Genomic DNA, 25288 nt, shown 5'->3' with positions numbered 1-25288 from the left:
CATTTAATGATTATTCTAAGATTAACTATCAAAATTAGTCAACAACATGCAAAATATTGTGAGAGATCTTACAAAGATAAATGCATCTGGTTTCGCTATACCAGATATGAAAAAAATGGATCCCAGAAAAGTGTACTTATTAAAAAAAAATGTTACTGACAGCTATGTTAATTGCTGAAAAATGTTGTACATGAATGAATCAAAATAGTGCGGAGGTAAGGCTATTCTCTATGCTACATTCCCTATTCCCTATGTTACATTTCCAGGATAGAAAAGATCCAAATGCAGGTAGGACCAAGAGGTATAGCACTGGCTTGAGAGCCAGGAGGTCTGGCCTCTACTTCTGACTCTGTCATTGACCTATGCAGCCTTGGATAAGGCAAGCTTTCCATGCCTTTGTTCCACTTCCCACTCCTCCTTCTGCTGTCTCTTCTACATCCCTTTAAGGCATGTAATATTTTTATGCATTTGTATCATACCAAACAGAAGAGGCATTGACTTTGTTTGGAACTTATAAATAATATTTTAATACTAATAAGAAGACATAAGGATAACCTCTTTCTTACTTTAAGCTGCTATAGCTCCCAGGGAAGTACATCTAACCAATAGTAAAACCCCTCCAAAATGATCTCCTCTGGGACCTTGTAAATTTTGCAGCCTGTTGGGACTTGGCTACAGAACTGGTGGCATTTCATGGCATTAAGCCATTATTGTTCCTTTTCTGGGCATCTTTGCAACCTAGTAATTACAATAGTGTTGTGTTGTGCTTTGAACAGTTACTGAAAACACTGGCAATGTTTTATTTATGAAACCTGAAAGGCAAATCAATGATGTTTTCACCATGACCACAGTGGAAAGCAGGTACGAACAAATCTAAGAAATCTAGGACTGTCCCACTATTTGAAAGGAAAATCAGATGAAATAATTATATTTGTCTGATCCAACCTATGATCCAATTCTGCAAGGACCCCCCACTCACATGCTTGTTGAAGCCAGAGAAGAGCTATGCATGAAGCATTTGCAAGACAATATTGTCCACAACACTCTACACACAGAGAAGTGAATACCAGAACTGTAAATCCTGTCAAGCAATAATCATACTACAGATGCGAATCGGAATGCAAACAAATCTGTGAACTACTCATTCCTCTCGCAATCAGCTCTTGTTGGAGACAATGGGATTCCCTGAAAAAGAAAAAAGAAAAAAAAAAAGAAAAATATAGATAAAGATATAATTAAATGGCTGACACTTAATGTGACAGTGACCCTTCCCTCCAGAAAGAGAGGTATGATTAAGAGCCCATACACCAAATTTGTATTTTCCTCTGAAAAAATATCTGTCCTGTGTGCTCCTGTGAACTTTCCAAGTTTTCTCCATCAGTAGACAAGATGATCATGGATTTCACAACAATATCAGATACTTTTACCCATCTTTGTCCATGAGAAGGCATTAAAACCTGCCTCCAGTTAAAGATCTCTGGGTTCCTGGGGTGCCTCCTTGACACCGATCAGCCTCAGCTATGTGCAGGGATCCAGCTGAGCCAGATCTCACACCGCAGCCTTGGACAAGGAACAAAAGTAAACCAATACCTTGCAATAACAATGGAGTCTAAGGACTCAGCGAGTTCCATCATTCTCTCTTACTGAGCACTTTGGTACTATCTTTGATCAGTAGCAACTTCACTTACAGCTGAGATGTGTGGACAGGTTCTAATCTGCACATGCTCCTCCTTATTCACTGGAAATGGTTCAATAGCTCTCAGTACACTGTGGAAAACACAGCGTAAGTCTGAGTGATTGGGGACATAGCAGCATAATGCATTCTGACTTTCACACTCAGACCAATATGTGTGGATATTTACCTAATTATAAATAAAGCAGCTGATTTATGCCTGCCTTCAACATGCTTTAAATGCTGGCTCTTACTCAAGAGAGATTGCTCTGACTTGCATCACTGATGTACTGAGTTTCAGAATGGAAAGTGTGACAGAATTTGGATGAAGAATGACAGCTTCTCAGCCTTCAGGACTCTTGCAATAGACTTACAATACAAGCCCAGAATAATGACCCACTAAAAGCTCAGTTGTGCAATTTCAGCCCAAACCAATCACACTCTAGTCTTTCCAAGCGAAATTATGGTTTGAAACTATCTGTTTCCTTTTGCAGTGCACCTTTTCTGCTTACATAGGGACTTTGTCTTTAAGCTAGGTACACAAACTGCAAAATAATACCTTTCCACCTTGCTGTACTCTTTTTCCTTTTCCTCAGCTTGATCCGTGAAGATGTATGCAGCCCGCTGCCTGTTTCACTTACATGCTCCTTGAGTGTGCTCATTTCACTACACAAAAGACTTATTCCACTAATATCACCAAATGCCTGAAGAACAGAATGGACAAAACCAACACATTATTATGGCAGCATTCAGCAAAATATCAGAGCAAACATACATGAGTTTGATAACACTTCCCCACCCCTCTCTTCTTGTTTTCAAAATATTGCAGCTTAGAAGCTTTTGTGCGTGTGAAATTTTATTCTGTCATACTAATAACCCAGCTTTACAGCAGCTTACAATTTAGCTTTCATGGTTCAGTTCCACTCCTAGGCCTTATAACAATTTTTATAACAGTTCTGCCAAAATATTATAGAATAAAAGTTACTGTAAATGTATTCTCTAATACAGATACAGCAGTGAGATTAGCAATTTAAACACATGTGAAATGTGAATTCGCCTAATTTTTCCCAGACTCTAAATACTTAAGTAAAACAGTAGAATAGGGATTTTTACTCCCATTGCTTTTAATAATTTCTTCTTATGATGTTCTTGACACATGGAGAAGATTTGAGTGAACAAAGAATAGACCTTCAAAGAAGAAAATCATGGCCATGAAGAGGAGATGATGTGTTATAGAACTGGAAATTAGTTATAAAGCCAAGACACTGCATCAAATCCAGCTCAGCTCATAAGCATTTACCACATCACATGTCAGATCCTCTGCTTGTGTAATGTGGGTGGCATTTTGTACAAGAGTGCCCTGGCTCTGCTTCTGCTAACTTTCTTGAGTGCCCATGCAAGAAAAGTTTTGCTCAGATAAATGTCAGCAGAAACCAAATTTCAATCCCTGAGAAGTAATGGATCCTCAGCTCTGTCTAGCTGTTTTTATTCAAACACTAGAATAGCAAAAAAAAAAAAAAAATGAGGTTGCTTTACTAATGTGGTAGTGTTTTAAAGACTATTGCTATTCTCAGCATGATTTAGCACTGTTTAAATGAACTATACAGAGAGAGAAGTATGTATGTGAATAATCTCTACTAAAAATTGCATTTTTAAATACAAGTATAACCCTGCTGATGAAGTATCTTAAAATCTTTGATATACTTCTAGTTTTTATATCCTGCGAGTCTGGGAAGTGCTCTTACCTCTGTAATGGAGGAGTACAGACAGAGTAAGGAATTTTCCCAAGCTCACATAAGAAGCTGTCATTAAACACTGAAGTGATCTCAGGCCTCCTGAGCTCTGGGCAAGTTTTCTCACGCCAGACTGCTCTTTCTTCTTAACTAAGCACCATTTACATTAATACCTGCGATTTTATTTTTTTGTTGTTTTATTCTCTTATACTAAAAGACGGTCTAAATTTAGATTGTCTTAATCTGTTTCTCTCATAGCATAAACTCTCTTCAGGGCAGGCTGGATAGAGAGATCACATTATGGCAGGGCTCCACAGCAACACTTCTACAACGCACAAGGACAAAAGAACAAAAACACAACTGTGCCATGAGTGAGCTAAGAGAAACAGCAGGGTTTTTTTTCTGTCACAATAATCTGAGAAAATACCACGCAAATGCCATCTGGATGTATTTGGAGATTTTATTCTGATTTCTAGGAGCTAGAACACTTTAATTTATATGCTTCTGTACAAAAGAGTGGACACCGGGGATATCTAGAGTTAACAAGCAAAAAACCTTTTTGTTGGTGGTGATTAACAAATACCAAAAGCTCTTTTAAATCTGATCATGCACATACCATGTAGCATGCTTGACCAAAGCCACATAAACCCGCTGCTACATTTCAGTTGTTATCGTTTACTTCTGTACTTCAAATTGAAGCTTGTATGAATATGTCAGGTTTTTAGACTCAATCAGATGTTGTGTAGCCTACTGTTATTAAATTAAAGTCCAAGTTGTTTTTTCTGAAAGTTACTTAATAGCAGTAACCTTACAGTTAATCAACCATGTAGTAAAGTTCACTGCAGTGTAATTATAAAGTGAGCAAAAATATAATTGATGCATTTTGTCAATCTGTGTAGCTGCAAGGTACTTTCTCAAAGGTTATTTTTTTATTCAGGTAAAATAAGTTAATGCTGTTTTGGTAATTATCCTTTGACTTCCCAGTTCTTAGTGCTGATTCAGGTAAAAGTATGTGATAGATGAATAACGTCTGTACCTATTTAAGAGACCAAAATACATTTTTTCAGCCACCAGTGGCTATACACTCACGTCATAAACTCGTTCAGAAAATACAGCTGATCTGTGAGTTTAAAATCTACTTGAACTGAAATTTCAATACAAAATAACATTTTTAAAGTTCTTTAATTATCAACTCTAAACTCTGTTATTAAGCACAACTACACTGATATGACAACATTTATCCCAGGAGTGTTCGCTCAGACTGAACGGATGCACCTTTGCAGAACTTGCTCCCATCCTTCCTGCAAACACTGGAATGTAATAGCTCTAAGTCCTCGGACCCCCATGGAAAAAAAAATGTAAATATCCATGCCTATAAAATATCTCTGTGGGCAATGGCTAGGTCTGCAACCCTTCCTCCTCACCCTGTGTGCTCTGCCAATAAAACAGAAGCCAGCATGACTGCAAATTTGTGGGTTCATATGTATAACCAGGCTATAACGCTGCAGTGTAGGTATTCCTGTCATTTGTTGGTGTTTTAGAAGCCTGTGCATCATGCTGGGAGCCTGTGGTGGAACCTGTCTCATCATTTTCCCGCTCATTCTGTTGGACCACAGCCCTTTCCACAGATAAGCAGGATGTGCCACCTTGATGGAAACGCGTCTTGTTCCCTGCAACTTTGTGGGTTTCTGCCGTGGGGAGCACATAGAAGCGGGGATTTGGAGAAAGCTAAGGAGAAGAGAAAGGGCCACATGCTGCAAGGCTCCCTCCTGCATTTCAAGCATGCCATTTGCAGCAGACTAACTGGTAGTAGTAGTTGATAACATATCATTTAAGAATCTGTCTCAATTTAATGGGAAAAAAAAAAAGAAAATAAGGACACAGTGTGATACTTAACTGCCTTGAAAAGAGTAAACAACCCAAGCAATATTTACTCAGATATAACCTCTCAGATCAGAGGCAGTGTGTGCATCCTCCGGGTCCCTAGCAAACACCTAACAAATGGGTTAGCTTAAACATCATGAAGGCAGGGGAGCCATAGGTTGGGTACGTTTCAGGACAGGATTGACATATCACACTTGAAATGAGCTGGATTAATGTAAGAGGAAAGCATATCACTGCAAGATTTTGCAAGAAAATACCTATTTCATTGTTCTTTCCTTTTAAGTAGAGGGGAAAACTGCCTGGACAACTATTTTTTTTTCTTAAACTGATTATCTTTAATTCAATTTTGTCATTAAATGAGAAATGTATTGTGGTAAAGAAAACTTAAAACAGTCTAGTTTACTGTTTACTTGCAGAGAACTAGGAATACTGTCATGACCATCAACGAACAGGCTATAAGTTTGCAGTCTGTACTAAACTGATCACTTATGCCAAGGGGAGTATCCCTTTTCTGACTCTTATCCCATACGATTCCCAATTGTATCTCAATGAATGTTGATATGAAACAAAGATTGTCCTTCCACTGAGCCCAGTTGCATAATATAAATTAGTTTCAGCAGAACAGGATTAGATCTTAGATGCAGCCAGGCAGCACACAGTGAATCCTGCCCAGCCTTATGAAAGCACTGTGTGGGACTTTGTGGATAAACTTGGCCAGATTATTCACTTAACAGAGTTACAGCCAGAAAGATCTGCCTTCAGTTACAGACGTAAACTCCACTGGAGTCTACAGTATGGTTTATGCACACATGGAAAAAAAATAGAGGCCAATATTCATAGCAACATTACATATATAAAAAGAATTTGTGGAATTAGGAATAAAACATGAGGCAATTTGTAGATTTGCCCAGGGAATATATGGGAACAACAAATGTGTAGATTATTCTAAGGCTGTTTTTTAATGTCATTATCACATTCAAGAACTGTATATAAAAGCACATAGCCCTTCACATGCTAAAAGTATAGTTTGCTCAAACAATTGTAAAATATTCAGTATGCTTAAGATTAAATATCTGAATATTGCTTCGGAAGGAACAGCTGTCAGCTTAAATCTAAACTCTAGTTTGTTTACTGGCTGTATTTTATATCTGTTAGAAAATGACACCAAATGGCAATAAAATTGTTGTAAGTATTCTACTGGGGAATATACATGCCCTTTGGTTACAGTGTACATATCTTTATACATAATTCCAGTATATTCTCCCTAGAATTATGTTAAATATGTAAAAAGCCTTTTCTCATAAAGGTAAAAATGCTAGATGTTTCCAAGCTGTAATTTAGCATTAGTGTCAAGATTGCTTCAGAAAATAAGCTGCAGTTACTGTTTCATTCTTTTTAAGTGTCACTCAGCATACCATATCTGATCTTGTATTCAAAATAAACTTATATGATTTTATTCACTTTTCCAGAGGTGCATGAGAGTTGAGACATAATTTATAGCATATGGATTGATGTAAATAGCTTAAAGTAAGTAATTGGGTAGTCACCTACGCTGTCTTATCCTATTACTACTAGGTAAATTTCAAGTAATTAGGGACAACAAATCTCTTTTATCCAGTAAATTTAAATTGGATGAATCCTTGACATTTGTGCAGACTTATTTGATAGATAAAATCATGCTATAAAAAGTTTCTCTACAATGCTGAGGCTTACGAGGCCTATAATAAGAAACTGTTTCTTTTTCTGAGTTAGAGTGGCTTACCTTTGGCCTTTTAATAAGAAATGAACTCCAGTCAGCAAAAGTTGAGATAAAAATCACTGAGTTGGTGTTATCACAGTATAGACTGCAAACACTTATCACTATCATTAGCTTTTTTGTGCACAGATTTCAAATACATTGCTAAAACTTGATAATTTCCTCTACGTTACAACAACACAAGTTTAATGAATGAGGGAAAGCATGATAAGTGATTTATTTTTGAAAGGTCATTCCTTAGCTAGGCAATAGCTAAATTGAGCACTATAAAGGGGAAATATATTATAGATAAAAAGGAAAGTGTTTTTTATTGCACGTGAATTCTTTAAGTTTTACAGTGCTTCTGATAAAAGGACTGAACTTGCAAGGTTAACCTCTATAATTTTTATGCTGAATATTTTAAAAAAAATTTTTTTATTTAACACTTGTAAGGCAATTTACACATGTCATCTTGCCCTTAATGTTCCATTTAAAATAGTTATTTTTGCCTTGTGATTATGAAACCTATGAAACTACTTTTTATATTAGACATATTGACATATTAGACATAAAATTTGTATTTATGCTGGTCTTTTAATAAGAATACCACATCTGGAAGAATATAAATATTGTAAAAAACTTATTACATAGAGAAACACTTATTCATGGCAGGTATACTCCTGATTCAACACCTAAGTTTATGCCTCACCTAAAAATTGAAAATGAGAAAGTAAAAAATTAAAAGTACTACTGAAGTAAGTCTTAGCTCCTTGACTTAAGTAAGTGAAGTTCACACTAAAGTGCTTTCCTGCACTGGGGCTGCAAAGCAACACTGCTTTAACTGCAGTTCAGAAGAGTAAGTTTAGTTTTTAATATACATTCATTACATATGGTCAAAAACTTTACAGTAATATGACACAAAAATGCTTTCATGACAGTCAAGGAATATCTTCAGATGTTCACCATGAGCTGAACAAGTGAGTCTGAGGAAGGTTTATGGTACTGTGCTTATATCAGTTATCAGTGTTTGATGACAGATGTGCTGTAAACCCAATATTCCAGAGCTTTCTAGGTTTCATGCCTCAGTTTGTTGAATAGTAATAACCTCCAGATCATATTGGCAGTGTCTGCTCAATAATAGAAATTTATTTGCCCATGCTCTTTAAAGTTATTATTATTTCTGTGTTGTTTTCCTTCAAAATTCTCATTTTTACACATTGCTATTATTTCTGAAGAATATCTACAATATCAGCAGCCGCCATGCGATGACAACACAAAGTATTACAAGTACAGACAGAGATATATTAGCTCCCGAATTAGTGAGGTCTCACCATCGTGGACAACATAAAGTTACACTGAAATAATTGCATTTTCATCCTCAGTGGCTCACTGCAGAGAAAAAAAAAAAGAAGAAAGAGGAAGGGAAGGGAAGGGAAGGGAAGGGAAGGGAAGGGAAGGGAAGGGAAGGGAAGGGAAGGGAAGGGAAGGGAAGGGAAGGGAAGGAAAGGGAAGGGAAGGGAAGGGAAGGGAAGGGAAGGGAAGGGAAGGGAAGGGAAGGGAAGGGAAGGGAAGGGAAGGGAAGGGAAGGGAAGGGAAGGGAAGGGAAGGGAAGGGAAGGCATGCCTGTTTACCACGAGAATATGCATGCAACCTGCAGTTTCTGGATGATGTTGAATAGCCATTTATACTTCACAGTTGCACAACAGTTCTAGCCCACCCAAACAAGAGGCAGAAGAAATGAATGTAGCTTGGTATCTCAATCTGTGGGCCCTGTAGAGCAGGTAGATACATATGCAAGGCAAATCAAGTCACAGCTACCACAGATCATCTCTGTTCCCCCGGACATGTTCCTGCAGTCACAAGACGGCAGTTTGTATAAATATGATGATCTAGCCTACAGTACGGTGGAGAAATGCTCAAAAGAGTAATCCAACTACAACTGTGAATGTAACCTCTGCTGAGCAGGGGATAGCCTGGAAGAATAACTTTTGAGAGATGTGAGATATGTGGTATGTTAGTCAGATGTTAATTCCAAGACCTACTGCATGTAGCATGGGTACTGACAAGAACTGAATTCTAATAGGAAAAACCAGTTGGTCCTGGGCTACAACAAGAAAACACATTGCAGGTACTAGAATCATGTTTCCGCTGTCAATCTCTAATAGGGAGAAAAATACTTTCTGATCATGAAGAAAGAGAGATCATATTTGACACTCATAAGACAGACAGGATGGGGGAGAGAAGAAATGACAAACCCTGTCCTCATGACGGTGGAAGAAGAGCCCTGCTTTCTCCACCACTGCTGGTAGGGTGAGGAGAGGAATAAAAAGCCTGCACATACAAGAGGAGAGCTTTTTCTTTTTTTCTTCTGGCAAAATGTAGCATCCATTCTGGTGGAAAATGGATAAGATTATGCTCTGTAAATAGATTAAGTAGGTAAACTCCTGGAAGGGAGAAGTCTTGTTTACACTAAAGAATGATGCAAATAAATACATACAAAAAGTCCATGAATAAATTGAATCTGGAGGGAAGGAAGACACTTCTGACCAAACAGAAAGTAAGGATCTGGAAGAATCTTTCCCCAGGATCAGTGGGGACAAAATATCTATCTTGCTGTAACATTTCAGACCGAAAAGATATATTGAGGCTTTTATACACGATGTAGTTGTCTACAAAACCAGCAGACTAGACTCAATATCCCAGAAAGACCATCATCGAGTCTCCCATTCATACACCCTTAAAAGCTAAAGTTGAGGTTGTAATGCAACATTTTAGTTCCCAACACATTTTCTAACCCACTCAAGCACAACCACTTGTCTTGTTACAGGAGAGGAAAAAAAAAAACAAACACTGTTCCTGAGGGGAACCAAAAGTAGTAAGTAGCACAGTTCAGGTGAATTTGTTCCAGGGCAAACCCACAATGGGGATTTCTCACTCTACCCTTCCCCATAGAGGTTTTGAAGCAGGGAAGGGAAAACAGAAGATGGTGTTGAACACCCTTTCAACATTCCACAATGGTGACTAACTTCTCACTAGTTAGCATACGTTTTTAAAATTCATTGACTTACAGAATATTCCTAACTTGAGAATGAAGTAGAAAGCTTCAATCTGTAAAACACACAAATGTATAACGACAGCCTTTATCACGTAGTTGTAAGATTTGAATGTATGTTCTACTGAAATTGTTATGTACATTTGTTATACATAATTGTATTTTGATCTAACAAGCTTAAATGCTGTAAAGCATCTACCAACATCGTAAATTAGAAGTGTGACTTCTGAGATGATGACATAAGACTATATCATATAGATTTTAGCAAAGGACTATGTTGGGAAACGGGTGTGGGAAACAGTAAAAGTAACTATCTAGAGTCATCTAGCTAGAGTCGTCTAGCTAGAGAGTGTAGCACTCTCTGGATGCTGGTCAGCATCAATTTAGCAGCTGAAAGAAGCGGGTATCTGCTACACTCCTTGGTCTCCCTGGTTATGCAGAGTGGTATCTGCATAACTCATCTGGAAAGGCAAATTTATATTGTATGGGAATATATTTCCTATTTTTAAGAAATGGGAAAAGGATTAGTGGACTTAGACCAGGCAGAAAAGTAAGATTGTCTCACATTGTCTCACATGTTCAAAACCTTTCCTTCCACATCCTTGTGCGAATTGAACGAAATCTCATGACTGAAAGGCCAAAAAAAAAAAAAAAAGGCAAAACCATTCTCCATAGAAATATTCTTTGTAATGAGAGACATAGTAGGAATGGAGCTGGATTGGCCTGAAAAAGCATTCTAGCAAAAATCTAGCCAATGATCAAGCTTTTTGACAGACTCAGTAACAGATCTGGATTTGCAGGTTTCTTTGCTTTAATTAGGAAGTTATACTTCATGTAGGTCACATGTCTTCTCTTGTTTTCTTTGGCTGGCCACAAGACTGGTGTCTTCACTTTGGTGAATCATGAAGTCCTGGGGCAGAGAATTATGTTTGGATTCATTGAGGACAGTTTCCTTTAAATTAAATTTTCTTTAAAAAGCCAAGTAGGGCAAAGACATTAAGAATTAAATATTCTAATAATATTCTAATACAGAAATCCGCCTTCAAAAACTAACTAAGGGAGCAGGAACAATGTTTTCCTCATTGTGAAAAGATATACTCAAACCTACACCTTAGAAGTGAGCAGCTCAAAACATCATCTTCATCATCTTTTGGTTTTCTGCACTAAACAGCAGGAATGCTCCTGCTTCTTATATGGGTAGGCAAAGTAATATTCTTTCATTCTGCTTCATCTCAGATGCCATTTTAAGGTCTCTCAACACAAGATCAAAAGCAACAAGAAAATGCGCCCTTTGTAAGTATATAGCACTAACCGACAGTGAACTAAAAGCAGGTTATGAAAGAGGTTATGGTGGAGAGTGCTTTTAAATATTTTTCTGCACTCGGGTTTAGCAAACAAGCTACTTTTAGCATGCTTAGAAGTGTGACAACAACAGGGATTCAAACTTGCAATACGCCATTAAGTTATCTAATAACTGTGCATCAGCTCTGTGTGTCTGTAGAAAAGCTAAGCAGATGACCATACCGGTAGTCCTGAATATAAAATAAATGGACAAAACAGTTACATTGTATATTTATATGTAATAATTCCTGTGCAGAGTGAACATATGCATATCTTAATAAATCATATTTATAAAATAATTGAAATGTGTAGTTCTATTGTATATTTTATTCACATAATTGCATTTAAATAGGTCTTTAAACACTATTAAACTGTTACGTTGCACTATAACCGTATTAACTCATTGATTTTACACTTTGCTATTTAGGAGTGAGGTCTTCATGTGGAAGATGTCAGAATGTACTCTGTGAAGAGACAGACGGGTCCGTTCTCCTGTCACTGACCTATATATTAAGTGCACATCTTTACGCTTAAAATCAGCACATAAGGAAGCTGTTTGGACCTACCTCAACGATAGCCCCATCAGGCAGCCTGAGGAAATGTCGGTAGAGCTCCTGGAAGCCGCTGAGATGGACAGTGTACACGGCCACGTGGACGGTGATGTCCCTTGAGGTAGCTGCGGCGTCAGAGATTTCACGTTGGTGCTGGAGGTCCCAGCTGGAGACACCAGGCTGGCTGGCGTGGTCCTTCCAGATGTAATCACACACTGCCACCTAGTGAGACACAGTCCCCCCCCGCAGACACACACACACACACAGAGTCCCCCCACCCCCCACCAAAGGAACATATTTAATTAACTTCTGGCAAGAGCTTAACCGATTTAAAATGATTTTACAATAAATCTGCAAAGCCTGTACCATATGCAGTACTTGCACACAGTTCTACTACATATTTTTTTATGACATAGATCTAAGCAGAGAAGATAGAGAAATCCCCAGTGTATATTCTATAAAGTTAATTCTGCACAGATGAAGCTGTAATTGACTCCCGTATTAACCAAAAGTAGGGAGATCAAGGCGGGTAGGTTAAACAATAAAATGGCAAAGCTGATTAAAAAAAAATGCTTACTGAGAATTTTGTGAACGAGTATTTGTATTTCTCTCTCTTTGAGAAGCCTTTTCTCCTTTACCCACAAGCACTTCTTAGTCTCTTATCTCTCTACAGTATTAAAATAACCTTGTCCTGCTAACTGAATTGTAGATGAGGCAGAGTAAATAAGGTGTATCTCTGTATGCTGTTTAAAGCTAGTTTATTGACACAGTTACCTGTTTTCCTATTTTGTTGTTTCCTATTTTGTTTTTTTTTCCAGACAGAATTTCCATTTAACCATTTTCATGTTCATTCTTCAAACAAGCTGAACAGAATTCACAATGTAAGCTGCCACATACCACACAGTTAAAGCAGCTCTTATCTTTAACTAGAACTGATGATAAGTATTATTTTTATATTCCCACTCAAATATGAGCTTTTTAACCTTTCCCTTTTGCAAGACCTTTGTGTAACTAGGTTTTTCCCATGAGGTACCAATACTGTTTGCAGTAGGAAGGGATTGGTGATATGGTTATATCCTTATAATGTAGCAGCACGCTCTTCCTAAATACTTCCACTTAAAATACATAACATTTTCACTGAATACAGATAACTCTTTTGCTGGTATAGGGCCTGCCATTTCCTTTAGCCAAGTGTATAATGTCTGAAATGACTCTTCACCAATTAAGGTTGCCACAGAAACTTCAAACTTAAGATAAGCACACACACACACACGCCCAAAAAATCTTTGGTGTAGTTTTGTGTTTTTTTGATTTCTTTCTGCTGTAGAAAAAAAGTCCAATTTAGTACATCAGATCCAAAATCACAACATACAAGTTCTTTTTCCAGCAGGGATAAGTTAAGCTTAGCTCAGTTTGCTCGTGTTCCAGTTCACATTTACTCAGCTATTCTTACACTTTAGGAGAAACTGTGTAACTAGCAGTGTGCCAACGTCACGAGCTTGCCACGCTTGATGCTATTTCAAGCAATTCTCTTAGGAGAGGTCTGTTTTCAGGTGAGTTAAGAAAATAGGTAAAGTATCTCTAAATCTTTCCCGGGAATGATAGATAAATGAGAAGCTTCATTTCAGTGTCAGCTTTCATTTGCATCCATCCTGAACTTTTTTATACCTTTTAAAATGAGGAAAGATCATTAAAATTGAGGGTAAAACACACAGTCTGAATGCAGTCTGAATTTCCAAAATCAGTGTCTCGTGGGTTAAAGGGCTCTCCTTCAGAACAACTGGTTAGAAACACACAGCAGCTGCAGGAAATAGCCCTGGTGAGGACAAGCCCCGCATTTCTTTCTGCCTAAGACACAAATGTATTTCACACAATTGCTCTGCACGAATTAAGGCAACCAGCGGTCTCACAAAAGCAGCAAGGCATCAGGGCATCACTCTTTGCCCACTTTTTTCACTCTGCTTGCCCTTCTTATGTATTTTCTCCCTCTCTGGACATTTATATGATTAGCTGTGAGAATATGGAAAGTACTGATGAGCATGACCTCCTCTTCCTCAAAACACATACTGATCAGCGGGGGATGGAAAGCCCCACCAAAACTCACGGTGCAGTGCTGAGTTGCACCACCCATATCCAATCAAAGGATAATGAAAAAGGAGGAGAAAGACACGCACGATGCTAAGAGCCCAGTATCCATCACAACCAGTGCAATTCCCATGGGCCCTTTCTGAAAGGCCTACGGGGGTTATGAATTTGTCCAGAGGCAGAAGCTGTGGCGCCTACTGGAGTATCAGCTGGAAATCAACCTGGACAAAGGGCAGCGCAGATGCAGGGGGTGGTTCTGGGTTTAGACACCCCAGATCCCACAGACTGCTCCGTTCCGACCTCTCTTGCACTGCTGTGAAGTGTTCGCAGGCTGATGTCCACTGCCTTGAAACTTTCAGAACGTATTTCTGTTAGGCGATAGGTCACTAGAGAGCTGCGGTGGCCTACATAACCTGAAGTTAGCTCCAAAAGTAAACTCTACTGTCATCTGAAATTTCTATCATTAAGTTAATCAAAAATGTCCATTCATTTCTACAGGAATACAATATGAGTTAATAAATCCACTGAGACAGGCTAGTCAAGAGACTGTGCATATAGGACATGTCAGAGGAACTGAAGTTAGCTGTGATCTAGATTCACCAGGGCTGACAAGAAACCACAAAATGCCAGAGCAGTGTACAGTAATCCTTAAATGAAATTCATCTTTCAGCAGAAAAACACATTAAGGATGGTAATTCAATGATAAAAGAGGCAGGCCAGAACAGGTCCAAATGCTGAATATTTCACAACATAACTTAATTAAAGCAGGAGTATGAGGCTGTTAATCGCTTTATAATAGTTCAGCTTGAAATGAGGTCTGATGTGAATATCCCTACAGTTTATTTGTTCCGATTATTATAATCACACAACACTACATAGATTTAATGTAAATACACATTTTTCTCTGGTCTTTATTATGGTTGTGGGTTTTTTTCTCCTTTAGATCATTTTCTCTTTGTGCAAGTATGCAAAGAGAAGAACTGGGAGAAAGGGTCATAAATTTAGGTCAGATCAGATGATTTAGTAAGTCTCTTGTGGGTTTAAGTCTTATTAATAATTTTAATACATTCTTTCTTGACAACAATGATTTCAATCACTGCTCCTTTAACGTGCAATGTGACGTAAAAATACACAGACATCTAGAGAAATGGAACGTGCTTCTCGTACAAAGGAAGGTAAATTATATGACCCACCGGATGTTGCTGTATGTAATCTAGAACAAAAGCCAAAAATATATTTGCAAGTATAAAAAGATTTGGTGTATACATTTTGGTGTATATCTATGTCACACACATATTAAGCATATAGAAATATATGATTTTGAGGTAGGACTCAGTAACATCCTAAATAAAAATGTATTAATATATATTCATAAATACATTCCAATGCAATGGATACTTGTGATACTTGATGCAATGCCAATGAATGTTAATACCTCAAAGTATAGGAAAAGTCATTTTAGTGCACAAAGGTTACAACAAGATTTTCTACTGTCTGGTAGTTTTTGTAAAGCAAAAAAAGGAAAAAAGAAAGTCCTCAAAGTTTCAGAGCTAAAGGGGAAATTTGAAGAAAGTAGACTTTGAATATCTTTATTTAGAGAGGAAGGAAGGAAGGAAGGAAGGAAGGAAGGAAGGAAGGAAGGAAGGAAGGAAGGAAGGAAGGAAGGAAGGAAGGAAGGAAGGAAGGAAGGAAGGAAGGAAGGAAGGAAGGAAGGAAGGAAGGAAGGAAGGAAGGAAGGAAGGAAGGAAGGAAGGAAGGAAGGAAGGAAGGAAGGAAGGAAGGAAGGAAGGAAGGAAGGAAGGAAGGAAGGAAGGAAGGAAGGAAGGAAGGAAGGAAGGAAGGAAGGAAGGAAGGACCACACGACTATGTGCCTAGACATTTTACTGAGTAGCACCTACTCTCAACTGCTTTCCAGCATCACTATTAGCCATATCATGTGAATCAATTGCAAGTTCATGTATCGCAAAATGTAAGAAAAAATTTTGAAAGCAGTATCGTCATTCAAATAAAATATATAAAATGAGCAATACAAACCAAACCAATGAGCTGAGAAGAACTGAAAGCTGGTCATGACAAATAATTAGCAATAAGTTACAAGCCGTTAACTTTAGGCAAAAGGGCAAAAGTGATGAAATTATAGGAAAAAAACATCAAAAGTCAAGGGTGTTGTATTTACTTCAAATAACTTTCATAAACATGGTAAGTGCATTTTCTGTGGTAACAGCTGTAAATATGGGAATTGCTATCCTGGAGGCAATCCTTGTTAAACCACTGTTGCTCTACAATTAAAAAAACAAAAGCAGGCTAGTATTAACCTTCAAGGGAAGCTCAGCACCCCTTAAGTATTTCAAGCCCCATCTCTGACACACTGCTGCTAAAAATCTTGCCAGCAACTCCAGGAAAAGAGCAATTACTTCATGCATGCACATTTACATGACCATGCCTTAAAACACCCCCACTGCCCGGGTCACCAGCATCTTGGCTGTATCCAGATCCAGGTTGCTACCACTGAACCTTAACACAGAACCGGCTATGACAGGGGAGAACATTTTCAAGATACCTTAGGAAGGACGGGGTATGTATAAGAAGTGAAAATGAACTCACTATGAATAAACTGCGAAAGTGGAGAAATGGAAAGCAAAAGCATAAACAAAAGGAGCTATTATTACTGTCAAAAGGCATATCATCATGCAAAAAAAAATCATGACCTGTTACACCAATTTTGTCCATATTTAATCCTTTAAAGATATGTGTGCATGTGTATGCATGTACTTGCACGTATATAGGACATTTTGACGCAACAGCGTGCTCTCTGTTGTCTGGAAAAATAATGAAGAATATGCATGTGTTGGGTGAGTAAAGGCCTGTGCTGGTGAAGGACCTCTGCCAGGCACGTGTGCATCTCTTCACAACCCTTCTCTTACTCCTAGGTCCACAGAGCCTCCTCTCTAGCAAATGTTTACAAAATCCCACCAAGATGTGGCTAAATCAGTGTGATATCCCCACCTTCGACTGTCTGTAGCAACTCTACAGATAGATAACTTGTCTCTAAATTGTTCTATTTATGAGCATAATGGACCAACATAATGGACCAATAGTATCTGGCAATTGTTTATTTCAGTCAAATTATGAACGCCTGAAGCATCGTTGATGCAGTCTTCCCCGATTTATTTAATAAACTGATACAGACAGACTGAATGATGAAAATAACCATATAGAGAGAATAAGCTCTTTGGAAATGACTGAGAAAACCCAGAATAGATTTATGGCAAGCTGCTTAGCATTGTAACATTACGAAGCTGCAGAGATTTGGGTTTTTTTTGTTGTTGTTGTTGTTTGTTGGTTTTTTAGTTGTGATAGCATCATGCTTATAAGTATGTTCAAATGAACTATGATGCAGATTCTTTCCAGAGGATGACTTTGGTCTTTTGTTTATAGATATTGCAAAGTACTCTTGCATATTTCTTAGCCATAGTGCACTCGTTACTAGCATAGTCTACTGCTGACCATCCCATCATTTCAGATCGAAATCATACTTGGTTTTAAGTCCCCACACTTGAGTAATCCATAAAGAATAATAATGATAAATAATACAAAAATGTAGAAATAGACTCTTTAAAACAATAGTAAAATCGGAAATATGCAATGTCAAGGACTATTTCAAGGAAAGAGGATATTCAGGTCAGAAAAACCTTTTCTTCACCAAGAGTAAGTGAAAATTAAAGGTTGCAGCTTTCTTGCATTTCCTTGCACATAGCAGTGCCTTTGTCCGGTGATTTGCCCTAAGGAAAGGAGATAAAATGCATTCCCTTTCTATTCCAGGGAATCCTGCTGTACTCCAAACCGAGAATGTGTTTGGTTCAGATGGCTAAGAGAAATCTCTCTCTGCGCCTCGTTTCCCAGATTTATAAGGGATGCTGAAATCAGTTACTTAAGAAAGCATCTTCAGTAACTTCAGACAGACGGAATTTTATATACACAATTGTTTAGGAAAGGCTCTTTTCCCTATGGAAGTCTGGGTTTTAATGCATACAAGGGCATATCTGTGTAAATAAGAATGTCTGCTATTCATTATCTTCTCATCAACATTTGTTATTCATTACTCATCTGTTTACAAATGTAATGCAGTTGGAAAGCAGAAATAATACTATATGACTTTGCTGACCAAACATACTCTAGAAACAACAAATATTAAATAGTTTAACTGAGAAGTTCATCTTACAGGATACAATTTGCCCACACAAGGCACTCAAATTTGGAAAAACAACAACAACAACAACAACAACAAAGTAACAGACAGATTTGTAGAAAAAGAAAACAGTGTGGTTCAAAAAGAATCTTTAAACTGAAAACAAAGCTTGTCAATTAACCTATTTACAAAGAACATTTTATGCTAGGCTCATACGGCTTGGAACAGATTATACAGAGAGGGAAGACAGGTAAAAGAAAGAAGTTGGTGTCTGTCTGGGTGTGGACACACTTTTAAAAACCTGTGACATACGTCAGAAAGACAAATCTGTTCCTGACAGCTAAGAGAATTTTCAAATCTGGATCACTTCCTTGGCCATGAAACATCTGAAACCTTAATCTTAAATACATTGGACTGTTTCTGGCTGCATCTTCTCCAGCTTCAGGAGATTTCCTTTGATGAAGGCAGAAAAATTGTGCATTCTTGTGCCAACAGCAGTAGACTATAAGCCATTAAATGTGCTTATGTGCAGGTACATTGTGTTGGATTCTCGACCAAATTAAACTATAATTTTAAATTATTTTTAATAGTCTTCAAACAATATCAATCTTACTATGAGCTTTTTCTGAGAATCTGAATAACTTCCCTATTTTGCTTGTTCGGTCATATCTTTTTCCAGACAGATGGAAAAACAAAAGCATGTGAAAGGGAAAAGCACGCTTGAACTTTTTCAATGAAACATATATGAGAATTCATGAAAGGCAATTGCCGTTCATTTACAAATATTGTCATTTTCTCTCTCTCTTTTTTATTTTTTTTTGTTCAGTGATTATAATGACCTTACTAAATACCACCACCATGGATATTAATTATTGAACAGATTTACATAAAGGCATTTAGAAACTCTCGTGCACACTATGGCCACATTGCTCCAGCTGCTGCACAAATGGTCTCCCAGCAGAACAGAGTTAACTACCTATGGAAAGTTCAAAGCACTAGCATATTGGTACACGTATGTGGCTATTTGCTTTAACTGTGTTTAAATTATCTATTTTTCCATACAATTGCCACTAATTGCTTCCTTGCAGACATCACTGCAGAGGTAAAAGTCATCGAGAGAAAACAGAAGGAAAACCTTCCATGGTGGAGGGACTGTACAGAGGAATGTGGGACAGTGTATTTGTGTGACTATTTGATGGGCAGAAGCAGTAAAACAAAGTTGATTTCATTGGTAGAAAAGAAAGAAAGACAGTGAAGAACCTCACTTGAATCCTGAAGTGCCTTAACTGAAAAAGTGTTGTTGTGAGCTGGTATATTCTTTTTTTCAGGATTAGAGTTTTTGGTTTTGACTCTTGCAAATGTTTTATCCATCCCTGGCACAGAGGCTTCTCTGGAAATCTAAAAGTAGAAATCCATTGTAACAAGCAGACAAAAGGTCAAAGTTTCAGGGCAGTTTGCATAAGCCGTCAACAGGGTATGCAGACCAGTTGGGTCTTCAAAAATAGTCAAAAGAGCTTGCAAGAACAGGCTGCCTCCTGGGGTTTGTAGAGCATACCAAGAGCCTCCAAGCAATGTCTTCTTCCCTGCTTGAGTTAAGAAATCAGATGGCAAAAATTCTTCTGACAATAATATTTCCCCGTTGTAGCACAGGGGAAAAAACAACGCCCTTTGTGGTATCTGGTATTTCTGCAGTTCTGCCTTCACTTACAGGAAGAACCATGAAGTGCACAAAAATAAAAGATGATTGCTATAAAAAAAAATTCAACACCTGGCAAACACTTTATGGTTAAGTGGGGCAAAAGTGTGGTATGATATCAAGTCTGGAAGAAAGATTCTGTTCATATTTGATTTGATCTCAACTGGTTTTGCCCATTCTGAATGAAACGTTACTGTCTCACATATCCAAAAACAATTGCATTCTATTATTGAATTTGGTGTGCTTAGTTTGGGGAAAAATGGTTTAGTGTACTGTGACCAATTGTCTGTTATAATGAAGCTTATTATTAATGGAGTGTACTTTTACATCCTTATTTTTTCCTCCTCAGAAGATAGCGGAGTTCAGCATCTGATAAACATGTAAATTGCATTTTCCTTTTCACACAGGACAGATTTCAACTTCTGAACCAGCAGTCAACAAAGATTCCCCCAGCTGCTGGGAAAAAAAAAAAGTAAGTATTTATGAAGAAAGGCATAATAAGATCAGAAAGAAGCTTGTCATAAAAATGCACGTTGCATAATACATGATGGATCAGTTCTATTATTTAACTTTTGCATAGATATAACAATACAAAGATATGCTAACCATCATAGTCAGCATTAATTTACAGTGGGAAAAATAATTAGAATCTCACTTTTTCTGAAGAATGGAGTGAAAATGTAAACAATGCTTCCCTCCAGGCAAGTGCTTTATCAAGTTGACAGGTGCATTTGAATTTCCATGGGTGGGGGACATAATAGGTTATTTATGTGTCATTTTAATAGAAAGGCCCAACCATCAAGATGGACAGGAGACTTTATCAGTACTGCTGTTTGCAACTAATCCACCAATTTAATACCCCATGAAAATACCTGCAACAAAACCTGGACATTTTTCTTTTCCACTCCATTACAGGCAAATCAATATGGGTGCTATTCATCTCAAATCTTTGGCTCAGCAGGTGCCATCTACACAGAGTTCCTCAGAACCCTGGTGCATTGGCACAGCCATATAAACATACAGACTTTGACTGCTGGTACAATCACCAAATCCAAAACAGAATGACAAAAGCATGCCTGGCTTTTTATTTCAGCACCAAACACAAGTAAGCGAGAAAACTTGCCCCATTTTTCTGGAGAGCAAGGAGATGACAACCTTCTGTCATTTGCCATTACAGGCGTATAAGGATATAGGACATCTCTTCCAGCCAAGACTTCTGTACCGTACTTTAGTCTCTTCTCAGCTACGAGAGTTGTTGCATGGGGCACACAGTAGTAAGAATCCTGCAAGTAATATTGTGTTTAATGTTTGTGTTGCAGTGGTGCTTCCAGATGATGGTTGTGGGCCAAGGTCTTGTGCAAGGTGCAATTAACACTTAGGTGCACAACAAAAGACAACTCTGTGCCACAATTTAACTGCAAACAGGATCTGATCTTGCCAGACACTGCAGCATTCTGTTAATTCAGTGCTAGATTTACTGGGAATGTTGCAAGTCATCAGTTTTCCCTGTCACCTCGTCACTTCAGAATCAATTTTTGTCTATGTGAATTCAGTATACACATTTATATGAACATATACACACATTATTGTTAATATATATTAAAAAATCTTGTTTAATTATTATCCTCGGGACACCAGCAGACAGCAGCAGATTTTAATTTTAGTACTGAAAAACTCCAGCACAATTTTAAAAAGTTTTCAAGTTGTTGCATTTAAATTAGACACTTTCTATTTTGCACAAATGATGGGCATATCCCTGGTTATGGATTAATCAAAAAACAAAAAAAATGCATTTTGTAACAGTATTATTTACATAGATTTGCAAGAAATACGAATAAGAGAAATAGGAAATATGTTAAAACATGGACTGTAGTCACATCCTTCTGTGCATCCTGCTTAAGGTAGCTCACGTGTCCTGTGATGAACTTTGATGTCCACTGACACATAGCCCTGCTATGACCCTAAGTAAATTTGGTAGCCACACTACAATTTCTTTTCTTCTCCTTAATATTTTCATCTATACTAACAGACAGCTTGCCCCTGTGCTTGTCTATAGTTACTCCTGCTACTTTGAAAAGTTAGAGCATATTCTGACAGCTCCCCAGTTCTTCACTGCAGGAAGGGTGTTCTGCACAGTAAAAAGCCTGTCCTGCTCCACAGAAGAGAAAAAGAAAGTATTTTCCACTAAGGAAAGTCTTAAAAGACTTTAAGCGCTAAAGGTTTTCATTATTACATATATATGCTCATCTCTGTGCAAGTTCAGTTTCCAGATTTGCAGATCTCCAGGGTCTGCATGGCCTGGCAGGACAATCCCTTATGACCTTAGAAAGACTTTGAAGAGATCTAAAGAAAATAGGAGTAATGAGCTCATTCACCATTCCTATCTTCATTTAATAATACGGGGACAATTCTTTCGTAAGACACATACAGCTCCCAGAGGTACCACAAGAGTGTGTATATAAGCATCTTCAGATCTTGGTACTCTCATTCAGATAATTCTTAACACTAGTGATCTGAAACTTTTTGCAAAAGCAAGAAATTTGTAACAACATAAATCTGAATAAAATCAGACCTAGGACATTTGCTATACTCAATGTTTTAGTCTCCAAGGGCATGTATCTCCATGGTTAATTAGGAAATACTACTCATAATCAGGTCCACTTAGAATGAAATGTGTCTTCTCTGAACTTAGCATTTTAATGAGCTTCAGAAGAAGTCACTGCTCTATTATTCCCCCATTATCTCTAACTTGGTGACATGTTTTCTGGGGAGAAGTTCAATGTCCCTTTTCCCACTCTCAGCGAAGGACTACACACACAGTGTTCCCTCCTAGACCATGTCATTGATTCTACGGACCTCATGCAAAAGCAGAGGTCCTATTGAGGAAGTGGAGGGCCTGTTGCTCACGTGTGTCCTGTTAGCCTGAGAGCAAGCAATATGAGATCTGCAAACACGGATGCACTGCACTCCTGCAGATACTCTCCACAGCACCAATGTGCAGAAAAACCTATGAGCAACTGAGATGGAAAAGAGCTGAGCTAAGCTGGCTGCTGCCTGCACACTGCTTCCATGACAATCCTCTTATGGGAGTCATTCAGGAACTCATGGGGGTGTGTATTTCCATCTCCTTGTATGACAGCACCTTGTAGATCACTCATATATTGTCCAAGAACATCACAGGCTATGAATGGTACAGCATGAGGAAAAGCCCAAGTAAATTACTTTGCTTCTTTTAAATTAACCTATTAAAAGGCAGTTCAATTTATATAGCAGACTACACAACTGCAGGATGGCAAAAGAAACACAACTGGAAGCCTAAATTTTAGTGAAGTTTTGTATCATTGTCTCTTTTCTGCTCCTCTTAAACACTGACACCTGCCACAAGCCATGCAAGGAATGTAGGCAGCATTATCAATGACACAGCCATAGGAGATGCTGAAGAGGAAGATGACTGTTTACTCCCTAATGACTTTGTTTCAATTTTTATAGCTTAATAGGTGACAGACTTCTACTCACAGAACTAATAAGAGGTCCTGTGGCTTACACTCAATTTTAGTTATGTAGCAAAGACATCATAGAAAAGCTGAACACTGAAAATCATGTTGGGCCAAGTGCACAAAAGATTATTCAGCCTATACTAAATGGAAGAATATAAAAGCTAGCACCTATAACCAAGGCTTTCCATTTTAAAAGGGAAAACTGAGGAACTGATTAGTAAAATCAACAAGCACCTGAAATACAGCTTTATAAATACAGATCTAATATCTTTTCAACATTTGTTCTAGGTAAATGTTATGCTTCTTACAATGAGATTTGTATCATGCTATATAAATCTTTAATTTCTATTAAAAATGTACACTGGATAGTAGTTTAGATAATGCATCAAAGCAATTCCATATCTCATTAAAAACTACTATGTTTTTTCCTTTCCATGTCTGTCTGATTCACTGCATCTTTATTGCTTTCGTGCTGGTATAACTTCTTTGATGAACCTACACTAATTTAAAATTAGAGTGAGTGAAAGCAGCATAGAAATGAATCAGAACCACATATTTAGTGTTTTTAAAAAGAAACCAGAACATTTCCCCAACTTAATAGAATAAAGTATCAATCAACAGCATGCTAAGCATAAAAAATCATCAAACTGCTTCCATGTTTATGAAGAAATGGGGCAAAGGTATACAAGAATACTGAAATGTCTGGTTAAGTTGGCAGAGCTACCAAACACCCAGCTAATACTTTTCAAGGATCAGAAGCACTAAAGAAAAAAAATATTGTTTCTGCATAGTGATTATCTGAGATTGATTCAGCTGACAGACAGCTTTTTGATACATGTAGCTGTACTAATTCCCAATCAGAACACTCTATCTCATTTCTCAGCAGGTTTCTTTTCTTGTTACATATCTTATGGGGACAGGTGAACCAATTCCAAGATCAGAAAACTCCCAGCACATCTGCAATTTCAAGTGAATTTTAATGGTTTGGTTCTAAAGATGCTTTACCACATTTAGAAAAATATCACCAAAGGGCTGTAGAATAAAAGTCTGAAGACACTGTGAATGGGAATACTTCATTTTCTTTCTCAAGTTAAAATATATTTTGAGAAAAAGTATTTTGGGATTCCTGCTGGGGATAAAAGTAGGGAAGTGACATCTATGAATTCATACTGAGGTTTAATTTTGTGTCATTACATGTAGATCAACAACTTTGTTTAGCTCCTACTTTCATTTAATCAGTTTCCAACTGGCTGCACCACTAGTTAAAATCTGAAACTAAAGATGAGACTATATTAGCAAATGATGGCCAATCAAAAGCACTGCTCTTTCTACCCAAATTATTTGCCTTCTTGAAGCATGACCAGGGCTAAACACAAGCAAAGCAGATAGATCAAAGCCTGGGAGATCAAAATGACTTTTGCAGGAGCAGAGGTGGCTTCGCAGTCCCCACCACAGCTGTCACAAAGATCGTGCAGCATCAGGAGCTACCAAAGCTAGACCCCATCCCAGCGATATCAGCTTCCCATTTTACTCACGCTGCCCAAAAAATCTTGACTTTGACCTGTTGTGGACATAGACTTTGTTGTACCAGATCTAGTTTAAAGCAGTCTGTTCCGGTGCCCTATCTGACAGCTTTTCAATAGAATTCAAATTTGCCTCCCAGAGTTAGATCATGTCTTAGTCCCTGGGAACAGAAGCTATCTTGAAACATAAGAGTGGGATGTTTAATGCCCTTTCCACAATGCTGTTTTCATTACCTTGGGATAACAGTATTCATGAAACAAATGGCCTCTGCAACTTCCAGCACAACTGGATTTATGCATACAATAATTCATTGAAATAGAATTGCTGGA

General features: G+C 37.8%; 1 protein-coding gene across 1 annotated transcript in view; it reads right to left on the bottom strand.

The window, feature by feature from the left end:
• Positions 1–465: 465 nt before the first annotated feature.
• The window catches only part of LOC104572448 (uncharacterized), a 154873-nt gene continuing 130050 nt past the window's right edge, over positions 466–25288 (bottom strand). Inside the window, exons 19-21 of the mRNA XM_088521722.1 lie at positions 11984–12190; positions 2232–2376; positions 466–1185 (exon numbers count right to left, since the gene is read on the bottom strand). Coding sequence (XP_088377848.1) covers positions 1157–1185; positions 2232–2376; positions 11984–12190 — 381 coding nt within the window. The 3' untranslated portion in view covers positions 466–1156. The remainder of the gene's footprint in view (positions 1186–2231; positions 2377–11983; positions 12191–25288) is intronic.

This window comes from Tinamus guttatus, unplaced genomic scaffold (assembly GCF_059628265.1).
Source record: "Tinamus guttatus ecotype Peru unplaced genomic scaffold, ASM5962826v1 Tinamus_guttatus_pri_ptg000131l, whole genome shotgun sequence".
In the NCBI taxonomy this organism is placed as follows: Eukaryota; Metazoa; Chordata; class Aves; order Tinamiformes; family Tinamidae; genus Tinamus; species Tinamus guttatus.
This window is presented reverse-complemented; position numbering and strand designations above follow the sequence as displayed.